Raw genomic sequence first — 11,511 nt, 5'->3', positions numbered from 1 at the left:
TATGTTAGTTTATTCTGAATTGATTTTATGGGGTAAGGGCTGACGTTCTCTGCAACCGGTTTTTCCTGAAACTAACCCAAAAATCTGAGACGAAGGAACAACTTTGGACACCTAGGGGTAGATGAGAGAATGTGACATAACAACATTTCTTTAAAAATGCGGCGTAGTCTGGATCCAACTTTCTCATGATGGGTCCAATGGCGAAAACTTGTGAGTACTATAATAAGCTTTCTAGTTTTATAATAGGCGCAAAATATATTGTCCAGGTGAGCTATTCAAGAAAGACTCAGTTCCATGTGTTCATGTAATGTGTTAATTTAAAAGTGATGAGCTTATTTGATCTTCACGAATATAGAAAGTCAGTTACATTTTATACGAGGTACATGGGACTGCGTATTAGTCGCTAGAAGGAACAGAATTTTTATCTTTGATCAAAGGTCAAGGGCAGTCGGACAGCAGCCTCCCACAAGAAGCTGAACTTCAAACAAATCACTGACCCTAAGTAATCAAGACATCCGATTATAGATATGAATAAAAAAAATTCTTCACAAAGGAAATCCTTTCATTATGTTGTTGGCTTCACACTCTTGCTGGAATAAATTTAGTTACATGAAAAATCAATGTTAGAGCAGCCAGCAACAGAGCAGCAAGGAGGGTGAGAGAACCAAAGCAGTAAACTTCTGCCCGTGAGTTATAAAGCACGAAACAAAATAAAAATACACCATAGCTTTTAGTAATTAAAGTTTAGATAATGCGATATGTGTGCAAAAATCTACAAGAAACTAAAGGATATTGCTTTATCTTGTATATTCAATATCTCCAAGATGAAAATTCTAATACTAATAAATATTAAATGCAAATCGTAGAGGTCATCATCATCACTATCAGTTCGTGGACTGTTCTAAAATTCTATATCTGAAAATCTATCATGCGGTCTTCCTAATCATCTGCTGCCCTTTCGTACAATCACATTGACAGGAACAACAAATATACTTTCTCCCACTCTTTCCCGGACAGATACGAAGGTGCGATCGGAAAGTTTCAAGACTGTGTCAATAGAGGGCGAACCGGATGTAGTACGAGCTTCTGCCGCTAGGGGGTGCGACCTACATTCATAGTGAATCAGTGTGCCAGCCGGCATCATCGAATTAGCATTTGTTTCTTAGTTACGGGCGTTTTGGTAGTGCATTACACAGACCCTCCTGCGATTTCGGAATGGCGGATTTTCATGAACAAATCAAATTTTGCCAATGGGTCGTGCACAAACTTTTGTGTGCCATTCACGTTTTAAAAATGGCCGAACCTCTGTCGATGATGACGAGCGTTCTGGACGACCATCTTCGAGCACAACGCCCGAAAATGTTACGAAGATTCGGCAGGCCATTCACGAAGATCGACGTCGTACGATCAACGACTTGTGCGACATTGTTGGGATAGGGTATGGGACCTGTCAGCTGATTCTAAAGGAAGAACTCTACATGCGACGCATCCTGTCTGAGGACCAGAAGCAGAATCTACTTCTCGTTTGTCAGTAGCTCAAAGATCTTGCAAGAACCGACCCCAACTTCCTTTCTAAGCTCCGTGTGACTTCTTCCTCTTCCCAAAGATGAAAACTCAGCTAAAGGGAAGGAGATTTGAGACGACAGAAGAGATTCAGGCAGAATCGCAGATGGTGCTTGACAGGCTGACAAAGAAAGGTTTCCAGGGATGCTTCCAGGCTTGGCAGCGGCGCTGGGATCGTTGTGTCAACTCCCAGGGGAACTACTTCGAGGGTGATGGATGAATTTAATACCTGAGATAAGTGTACGGGTTTTTATAGGCGCAGTCCTAAAACTTTCCGATCGCACCTCGTAACTTTATGCGTGCGCCCATCTTCAGGCTACAAGTGTCTACATTGTATATAATAGTTATAATTTAAAACCAAGAGTAATATTCATGAAGATACCTGTCTTCTTCGGACTTCTCGCCATGTACACTTCAAATCATTCCAATTATCATCATTATTGTTAGTCAAATTATGTAAAATATTAAGCGTTTTGAGAAAATAACTTTATGAACTTCGTAACATTTTGTGTTAAAACTATATGTGATTTGGTGTTGACTTTAATGAATTTCCTTTATCTTTATCTATCGTACGAAGAGTGCTATATAATGCTTAATTCTGCTGTGGTTATTTCAATGCGCTATACTTAATTACTAGTCAAATGTTAAGAAACGTGGAAGCAAATGCGACAAATGCCTGGTATTAAATTGCCTAATCGAAATGGAGATGTAGGTTTATCATATAAGAGAATAATATATTGCACTAATGCTCTATAATTAAAAGAATATAAAAAAGTACCTGTATACTTTTATGAAATTATTTGTAAATGGAAAAAATCAAATAAGTAGTAATATGTATTTCGAACTTTGGAAGGGACGAGTAGAATAATTGTAAGAACAGCTATTGAACAGTATTAGAGTAGCGTTTTAAAAATATTCGATTAGAGCTGTAGACCTCTAAAACCAAGTGCTTGGCGGACGCAGCATTTGCTACAAGGAAATTCAATTAATTAATTAATATTACTTAAATATAATCATAAAATTTTCTTTATTAAGAGCATTGTATTCTGATAATAATAATAAAACGTCTAATCACTCTTTTTAGTCTTTACAGAGAACGTTCATTTAGATGCATCTACTTATACAAAAAAGTACTTCAATTCCACATTACAATCGTTGACATTGCATTTATGTATTAAAAGCACTGAAATGTTCAGTTGATTTATCATCCATACCAATTTAGTCGTAATAAATGTAAAATCTCAATTTTCGGGATCGACTCATTTCCTTATCAACAGATTTTTAAGATCGCAGACCTTATATATTTAATGTTATATTTATATAATATAAGTTCATATTCTAGCAATGAAATGAAATTCAATCTAGTTTACAAGTAATTATTGTGGTCTCTGCAGTCAAATCACGTACACGTCATATTTGATTATGGTTTTCATTTGTTCGTGTGTTAGAGAATGTTATTATTTTGGGGTTTGTTATTATTGTGAATCGGTTGGTTGGCCGTCATGACTTCTTGCAGACAAGGTGAAACTGTAGTCACGGCTAGAACCACGAGATGGGCGGCTGCAGTGAGTTGGAATTGTGCGCACGCGCAGTAGTGGGAGCGACCCTAGAAGCACGGCCTTTTGCATGCGACTGTGTAATGCTTCATCCTTATTGTTCTTATTTTATCTATTCACCACTTTATAGGATATTTGCTTCCATGTACCCGTGACAAACCTTGCCCCTAAGATACATAGTGCAGCAGCTATTTCCCAAATACGTTTTTACACGTGTATTATATAGTTTTATTGTTAGAGATGACTACATATTTTACGACAGCGTCTTTCGAATGATTTATGAAGATCTTAATGGCAGTTTTCAGCAGTTCCCTGACGTCGTGTTCGCCCGGAATGTTGGTCAAGTATTTTCTAAGTGACTTGAAGACTGTTCCAGTTGCTCCTATAATTATTGGAATTATTTTTGCTTGCACTTTCCACATTCGCTGTGTGTCAATGAGAAGGTCCCTTTTCACAGTGAACAGTAATAAAATTTATTGTAGTATTATATTTTCAAAAGTATATTTATAAAAGTTTTTTATACAGTAAAGGTTATGTAAAAAATCTCCATGGTGACTGAAACGACATTACTTCCAACGCACCAAAACAAAACTGACCACCTGACTCCAGACTCCCGCCAAACGCAGACTGTTCAAGGCCCAACCGTAGGCGTCACCATAGCCTAAATCACATTTGTTATTACCAGAGTCGCTATCGTCAGAACTTAATTTATTAATTTTCCGCATCGCACTAACGGCGCATGTACAATCAAAGAGAGACGAAATACATTACGAAAGCTATATGATAATTATTATTGTTCTTTTAGTGCCTACCGGAAGTTGGCATAGTTTTAATGTTGCTAAAAACTTTAATAAAGTGAATCATTTTTATTATTATTGTTTATAAAAGAGCATTGTTTAGTGTAATTTACACTCTTGTATATACCTGTACAGAGAAGCATGTTTCTTTTCCAGGAAGTCGTGATGGCTTTGGATACGACATCTCATCACGCCACTGAAGTACAGAAATTGAACCAGCCCATTATCTGGAGCAACGTGATAGGGATTCTTTTGTTCCACCTGCTAGCAGTATACGGTCTGCTCACTTTGCCGTTGTTGCAGATTCGATGGCAGACATATCTTTGGGGTAAGAAACTACCATTTCGTCCTGCTGAATTCGCTTATGCATGAAATTTCATTCACAAATTAGTAATGGTTAATGTCGATGCAAACACATTTCCTCCGCCCAATTCATCCTATGCGATAGACATATTATTTTGTGATGTTGGCGTTGCTGCTGCCACTACCACCAGTTGTAGTACATTAATCTTACAATTTAAGTTTCTACGGCTACACTATCGTCAGTGACCCACACAAATAACGTTTTAAAACACCGTTGATTCAGGGATTCGTATAATATATCTGAGTATAAAACACTGACTTTACAACCAACTCACTGGCACTGCAGTTTATATACAGAATATTCCGCATAATTTGCAAAGAAATTAAAGAAGACTTCCTGTCTGCATAGTTCAATCCAGATTCTCCAATAGATTATCCCTTTGTAAAGCCATATAACCGTACACAGCATCTATTAAAATTTTTTGTGGTGACGTACTTGGTGTTGCAAAGTACGTTCGTTAACATACTTACACTCAACTGTCTCTTCCTACATTATACATTGATGCTCAGTAAGAAGGATTTGAGTGACACCTAATTATTATTGATTTTAGTCATTCTTACCAAACATCAAAGTTATAACGATCTTATTTGAAATTCTAGGGTGGGAACCAGAACAAAGTGAGCTACACACGGGCTGAGGGATCATCATACAAAGAGAAAATAAATGTAATAAATTTATTTAGGAACTATAACAATTTTCATAATGTTATAAGTGATTGTTTTTACGTGGACCTGAACCAGTTACGTTGCGACTCTGTGTTTCTATTTTACGTCTAAAAAGAAAGTAATTTTCAAACTTTACTGTCAGTATGTATGACCCAAACTCTGACTCAAATTATTTTACGCCAATAATGTTGATAATAATGGTTAACGACAACATAAATACAGATCTGCGGTAACCTCTGTTCAAGTAAGTTTTGTTTAACACGACCTATGTGGGCTATTCCGATCATAAGACCAGGGTTGCCTTGTAAACGTTCATTACAAGACAAAGTACAAAACGGAAATAAGATAAATTTGTAAATTGTTATTTTTATGCTACAGGTTACTTTCTTTATCTGGCTGGGGGGTTCGGTGTAGCTGGCGGTGTACACCGCTTGTGGACCCATCGCACGTACAAAGCCAAATGGCCGCTCAGGATAATTCTTCTCGTCTGTTTCTCCATTTCAGGGCAGGTATGTCAGTTTCATTTACAGAAAATCAAATATGGAATATTTATTTTGTAAGGAAATGTGAGGGAGTGTCACAAAGTAGGTTAAAGGCACTAAATTTCACATTCTCATACCTACACTCTTAGTATCCATTTTAGTATTATCTACCTTTCTACGCCCACTTCTTATAAGTTCCTAGTTTTATTAATTGACTAATTGAATGTTATATTTTGGGCTAATATTTTGGACATTATCCATCGTCTGTTGTTTCTCATAACAAGACGTCAGAGACTAGCTCCTTCTAAGGGACCCCACAGAATAGGAACGTTTTGTCCCACCTATTTTACCTGATGACAGGGACAAACCGAGTTTCCGAGTTTTCGTGTCATGTGAAGCAAAATACGATGGATAATGTCCAAAATTTTAGCCAAAACTATTGCAATACACCATTTTCAATAACCGTTAAACTGATCTGAATTGAACTTTATATTCTCACGGACTGTGTTCAGTGACATTTGTTGCCTTTACTTGGTGCGTAACGTTTTGTGACATTCCCCTGAAATAAACATGTTCCAGAAATGAAACAATTTCTTATATGTCTATGTTACTTTATTATTATAAATGATTACTACGTCGCGGTCAAGTGGTTGTCAGTCTTTAGTCATATTTGGCGAGTCTCAGTTTCGAATCACGACTAGGAAATGACAAGTCTTTAGTAATATGTTTCGGTATTTACATCAGTTGCGATGGCAAATTCAATGCCACGACTGCTTATTTTCACAGCCTTTTCAGTTCATGTCTCAAATCATTCCTATGTCATGCTAAGTAAAATAACATTGAAGTTTTCTGTCGCCGTGTACAGTTATCTGCGACAAGCTGATTTATTCGTTGGTTACCTAACGACACTTTTTAAATTTCTCTGGTATTGTAGCATCTTACAAACACAATGGCAGGAAATAATTAGTGTGCACTGCCACCTGCTTCAGTGCTGGCATTCTCCTAAAAAAATGTTCAAGTGTTCCTTATGACGTGTATCATCGAATATAAGTTAACCATAGTTGAACCTGTAATGAAGTACATAAAATGAAACAATGAAATTAATTCTTGTAGAATTCAGTGTTCGACTGGGTAAGAGACCACAGAATCCACCATAAGTTCAGCGAGACAGATGCAGATCCCCACAACGCTAACCGAGGATTTTTTTTCTCCCACGTGGGCTGGCTCATGCAGAGAAAACACCCTGAAGTCCTACGAAGGGGACGTCAGGTTGACATGAGCGACGTACTGGCTGACCCACTAGTCAGATTCCATAACAAGTAAGTGTATTGCACATACCAGATTACCATTTCGACGGTAAAAACATTAAACAGGAAAGAACCGTAATTTGCAAATTAAGAATATTATAGTCTGCAATGAAATAGTAAACTTCTTTTAAATTTTTTGTCAATATTAGAATTTAAATTATTTCCTCCATATTTTTGAAATTCATGCTGCCTCCGTCATCGCCCCGAAACGATGGTGGACATCTACCAGACTACACGGCGCAACAACCCAGAAGACAGTAATCTTCAATATGAGTGTGGTAACATAAAGAGCAGCGCGCATTTTGAAATTACACAAATATTCAGATTAAGATATGAAGATGTAGTTTATTGTAATTACTGATAATTTTCGAACACTAAGATGTGCCTTAATCCAATCCGGCACTATAATCTAGATTAAATTTACTTAACAGTGGAATAATTTAGACAAGGCTATGGATGTTTACAACACTTGCAGTTAAAGATTATTTAAATGTGTATTGGTGTTAAAGTTACTTGTGTAATTAGTTTAGAATTTGGCTGTTCCGATACTTGTTTGCACTCTCCAAAATGTATAGATGAAGCTTATATTTGTACATGAGGTGGAGATGGTAAGTAGGTTCGAAACTCTGAATTAGAGCAAACGTTCCATTGGCCGATTCATTCGTCATTTGAATTAAGTGGATTTACCTCCGGGAAGCTGCTTCAAACTCATTGGCAGATCATGACGACATGGCCTGATTTCTATGAAAGAAATGTTGGCACCTGCAAACAGTTAAATTAAAGGGTTTTAAAAGCTCTTGTTCACTGAGTCACACATTAAGTCGCCTCTCAATTGGAAAGACTGTCCAGTTCTCGACATTCAGTCGTCAGCTACTAGCAAAGTTATTATACGCGTAATTAATTTATAACATAATTTCGGATGTAAATGTTGACTAAGAAGGTGCTGTCCAAAAAACTCTCTTAAACCACTTTTCTAACATGTAAATGGAGTAAGCGCCAAAGGTTCAGTTTTTGTCCATCTCGGATGTTCTTTCCGAAATAGAACTCAGGACTAGCGGTGACATTGGTATCATGATGTATGTTACATTTTGTGGATCCAACCAGTTTTACTTTGTTTAGCATAGAGTTTATTATTAGGAAGGACTGCGGTGTCAAAAACAATCACAATAATCACAGAAAATATGTGGTCCTCGGTATATTACGAAGATAGTCATCAGCCATCCCGAAAGTCTTCGCGATTGCATGTAAAAATCGAATAATATTATTAATTACTGTGCATACGCCACGAAATTCTTGAAGGTGGAATTCTCCAGCAGAATTTCAGTTTCATTTTTGCGAATTTTAAAATACCTATGACTTTCATAGTTATGCTATAAATGTACGTGTCTCTGAAAACCCATTCTCCGTCGAAATCAGTGATGTTCCAGAAGGGATGCAATTGTGATTCAACTGCAGTATGACTAAATTTTGTATAGTAGTTTCAACCAGGAATCTTTATTACCTTCCATGTTGCTTTACCAGCAGGCATGTACAGTTTTCTTTTGTCTAAGTTCAGCCTATATAACAATTTAATGCCTTATAAGGCATTTTATATTTGTTCGATCCATTAAATCTAAGAATGAATTGTACAGAAGATTGTTCCTTTTACATGCCTACAGCCTACATGTAACCAACAGTTCATTAAGTTTGTCACTACTTTCATTATAGGTACTTTTCGTTGTTGAAGATGTTATTCTGCTTCTTCGTTCCCGTGGTGGTCCCACCACTTCTCTGGAGTGAGGGATGGTACAACTCTGCCATGGGCGTAGGCATTCTACGTTATGTCCTCCTGCTCAACGCAGCCTGGTCAGTAAACAGCCTAGCCCATATATGGGGCGGTAAGCCCTACGACAGGTGAGTGCTTCAAATCCCCGAAAGGACTGATGAACTGGGGAACTACAAATTATCTAGAGTATTTGTATTTTGCAGTTAAACACAACTTGTTATGAGATACACCTACACCAAAGGTTTTATGATTCGGCATTTATTTCATGCTATGATTTGAACTTACAAAATCGTAACTTATGTATGTAACTTAAGTATGTCTCTTATCGTACGTAACACAAAATAAAAAAAAATTAAAATATATAAATAACCTGAAATGTGTAACAGTTAAAATTACATATTATAACTGAAATAATTGTTGTGGATATGCTGACAGACCGTTAATACTTTACATTTTATAATTCACAATATATGACAAGTGTTTTATCAGTTGATTATTGCTGTAGGAATTAGCCTCAAACTATGCTTATTGTCTATGGTTGTGTGCTCTTCCATTAGCATAGATATTTTGTTGATCCATAAATGGGTGTGTTCTACAATTTTCTAAAAAGGTTTCGTGTTATGGTGTTGTTTCAGCGTTGACAAGGTGCACATAAATACTTCTCCAGTGTGCTCTCATTTATAAATTCAGTTTGTATGTTTTGAATTTTTAGGTAATTTGGTGATACTTATTGTATCTCTTCCCGTGTAAGTGATTGTACTCCAAGTTTGGTTTTGTTCTTACGCTTTTGGGTTTATACGAGCCGCGTCCCAAAAGTAAGTTTCCCTGGGGCCGTTTACAGAAATAAAACACAATTTCATGGAAATATTTATTGCAACAGATACAGCAAGTGTCCATCTATTTTTCAACATATTCGCCACCGGAATTGAGACATTTGTCATACCGTGGGACCAACTTTTGAATACCTGTGTCGTAGAAGTCTGCCGCCTGGGATTGGAACCACTGTGTGACAACCATCTCCGCCTCTCTGTCATTCTCAAAACGCTGACGCTGACCGGACAGAAATTTCTTGAGGTGTAGGAAAAGATGAAAATCACTGGGAGCGAGGTCCGGGCTGTAGGGTGAATGATTAAACACCTCCCAGCTGAACTCCTGCAGGAGACCCGCTGTCCGTCAAGCCGTGTGCGGCCTAGCGTTATCACTGACCGCACTTCACAGTCGGCGGGAGCTGGAATAAGAACCTCCATCTTCAACAGCTGTAACGATGCTACTGTGAGAACGCGGGAAGTGCCGTTAGTGCATGCGCCATGCTACGTCATTGCTCTATCACATACGCACAGTCGCTTCGCGCAATATAAGGTTTGCTAGCTGTGGGACGAGTGGGAAACTTACTTTTGGGACGCGCCTCGTATTAATTTTGAACCGTTTCTGTTCTATCTTATAGTAATCATGTGGATATTTATTATTGTTTAAAATGTTTTACTATGTTCAATTTTCTTAAATCACGTGAAATAACACAACTTAAGACTTCGCGAACTCAGATACTCTCATCAACATTTTGTTTTCCAATATCCTCAACGTCTGCTCTGTCCTCAACTCTTGCGTCCTTATGGCATATAGGTAATGTAGGCGTCATAATTACACAATTGGTCTTGTCCCTTCGCTTCGGAAAGGAAACAGAATAATAAGGAATTGTGAATGAATGATGAAAAGGATTCCATGTTCTGTCTGTTAGTTCATTCTCATGTTTTAACTTTAAGATTTGATGTCGAAATGTTATATTGCAAGAGTTCTTAGGTAGACACTTTTATTCACGTTGGTCCATGAAACTTATATCCAACTTAGCGGTTTTTAAAAAAATAACCGGCTCATGATCAAATAAACTGGTATTTGACAAAATTTTGCTGCTTGAGACTATAATACTTGTATCTGAAACATTCATTGATGTGGTATCTAATAAAATAAAATATGAAATGAAATTTTGACTTTATGCAGCGGTATGTGCTGCCAATATAGACACGGTATGCTACAATTAATATCCGGCCTGTGGATCTGAATTTGAAATAACACATTTACAGTACCTGCAGTAAATTAACAACAAAGTGAACTGCAAAGAAGCACTGTGCAATGTACTATATTTCAGAACAATTTTACTGCTTCTTAAATGCGTGATGTAAGAAACTCCTTACACAAATTGTACTGTTGTATTGCAGGGAGATCAGTCCTACAGAGAACGTCCTTGTAACTTGGCTGACAGCTGGAGAAGGCTGGCACAATTACCATCACGCCATTCCTTGGGACTACAAAGCTGCAGAACTCGGTCCCTCAACTGTAAATTGGACAACTTATCTCATTGAAATGTTCTCCAGAATTGGGTGGGCGTATGACCTGAAAACTCCTTCGCCAGATCTTATCCGCAGACTTGTAGAACGCAGAGGAGATGGTACTCATTATAAATGGGGTGCCGGGATAATGGGAACCGCGGGCATCACTAAGCAAATAGATGACGAGTTCCAAAAATGGGGGGCAGCCAGAGAACTGGCAGAAGAAAGCCAATAAAACCAAATGGAATAATTGAACAGTTTCTCGTACTTCTAACACAAAGTATTAAGCTTTCTTGTTAACATTTATCAGTTTACTGGTATTCTGGTTATGGATTGAATCACAAATGTGTTACTGTATATATAACGTATCTTAATTTTGTGTATCTCTGCATAATCTGTAAATACATCTGACGTGTCAACATCTCTGTAGGATTCATAGCTAAACTGCAGAATCATTATAACTTGGAGATCCGATTTTCATTTAACATATTCTTTGATCGCATTTGAATACTATCTATTTTCACAAGGAACTTTTGGAATTACTGTAATTTCCTACACACCCTTCACTGGTTAAAAACAATAATTTCAGTGTCCTTTATGCCCCTGTAAGCCCTGCAGCAAAGTTAATCATTAAAATATGAAACTAAAGTGATTAGCACTCCTGCTTTATATTCGGGAGGTTTCTAGT

General features: G+C 37.4%; 1 protein-coding gene across 5 annotated transcripts; it reads left to right on the top strand.

Annotated features, from left to right (window-relative positions):
- The first annotated feature begins 578 nt into the window (after window positions 1-578).
- Window positions 579-11,246, top strand: LOC110831911 (acyl-CoA Delta-9 desaturase). Of its 5 annotated transcripts, none has more exons than XM_022068439.2 (6): window positions 579-686; window positions 4,073-4,244; window positions 5,324-5,454; window positions 6,541-6,746; window positions 8,442-8,627; window positions 10,713-11,246. In XM_022068439.2, the coding sequence occupies exons 2-6, from the start codon at window positions 4,082-4,084 to the stop codon at window positions 11,056-11,058; spliced, it is 1,032 nt and encodes a 343-aa protein (XP_021924131.1). In that variant the 5' UTR covers window positions 579-686; window positions 4,073-4,081; the 3' UTR covers window positions 11,059-11,246. The 5 variants fall into 5 exon arrangements, with proteins under 5 accessions (XP_021924131.1, XP_021924139.1, XP_021924113.1 ...); XM_022068447.2 differs by having other exon boundaries at window positions 581-655; XM_022068421.2 differs by lacking the exon at window positions 579-686 and adding an exon at window positions 3,078-3,199.
- The last annotated feature ends 265 nt before the right edge of the window (window positions 11,247-11,511 follow it).

This window comes from Zootermopsis nevadensis, unplaced genomic scaffold (genome assembly GCF_977971745.1).
Source record: "Zootermopsis nevadensis isolate Lab colony 2312 unplaced genomic scaffold, Znev_1.0 Znev_ptg000001l, whole genome shotgun sequence".
In the NCBI taxonomy this organism is placed as follows: domain Eukaryota; kingdom Metazoa; phylum Arthropoda; class Insecta; order Blattodea; family Termopsidae; genus Zootermopsis; species Zootermopsis nevadensis.
Note: the sequence above shows the minus strand (reverse complement) of the source record. Positions and strands in the feature narration are given on the sequence as shown.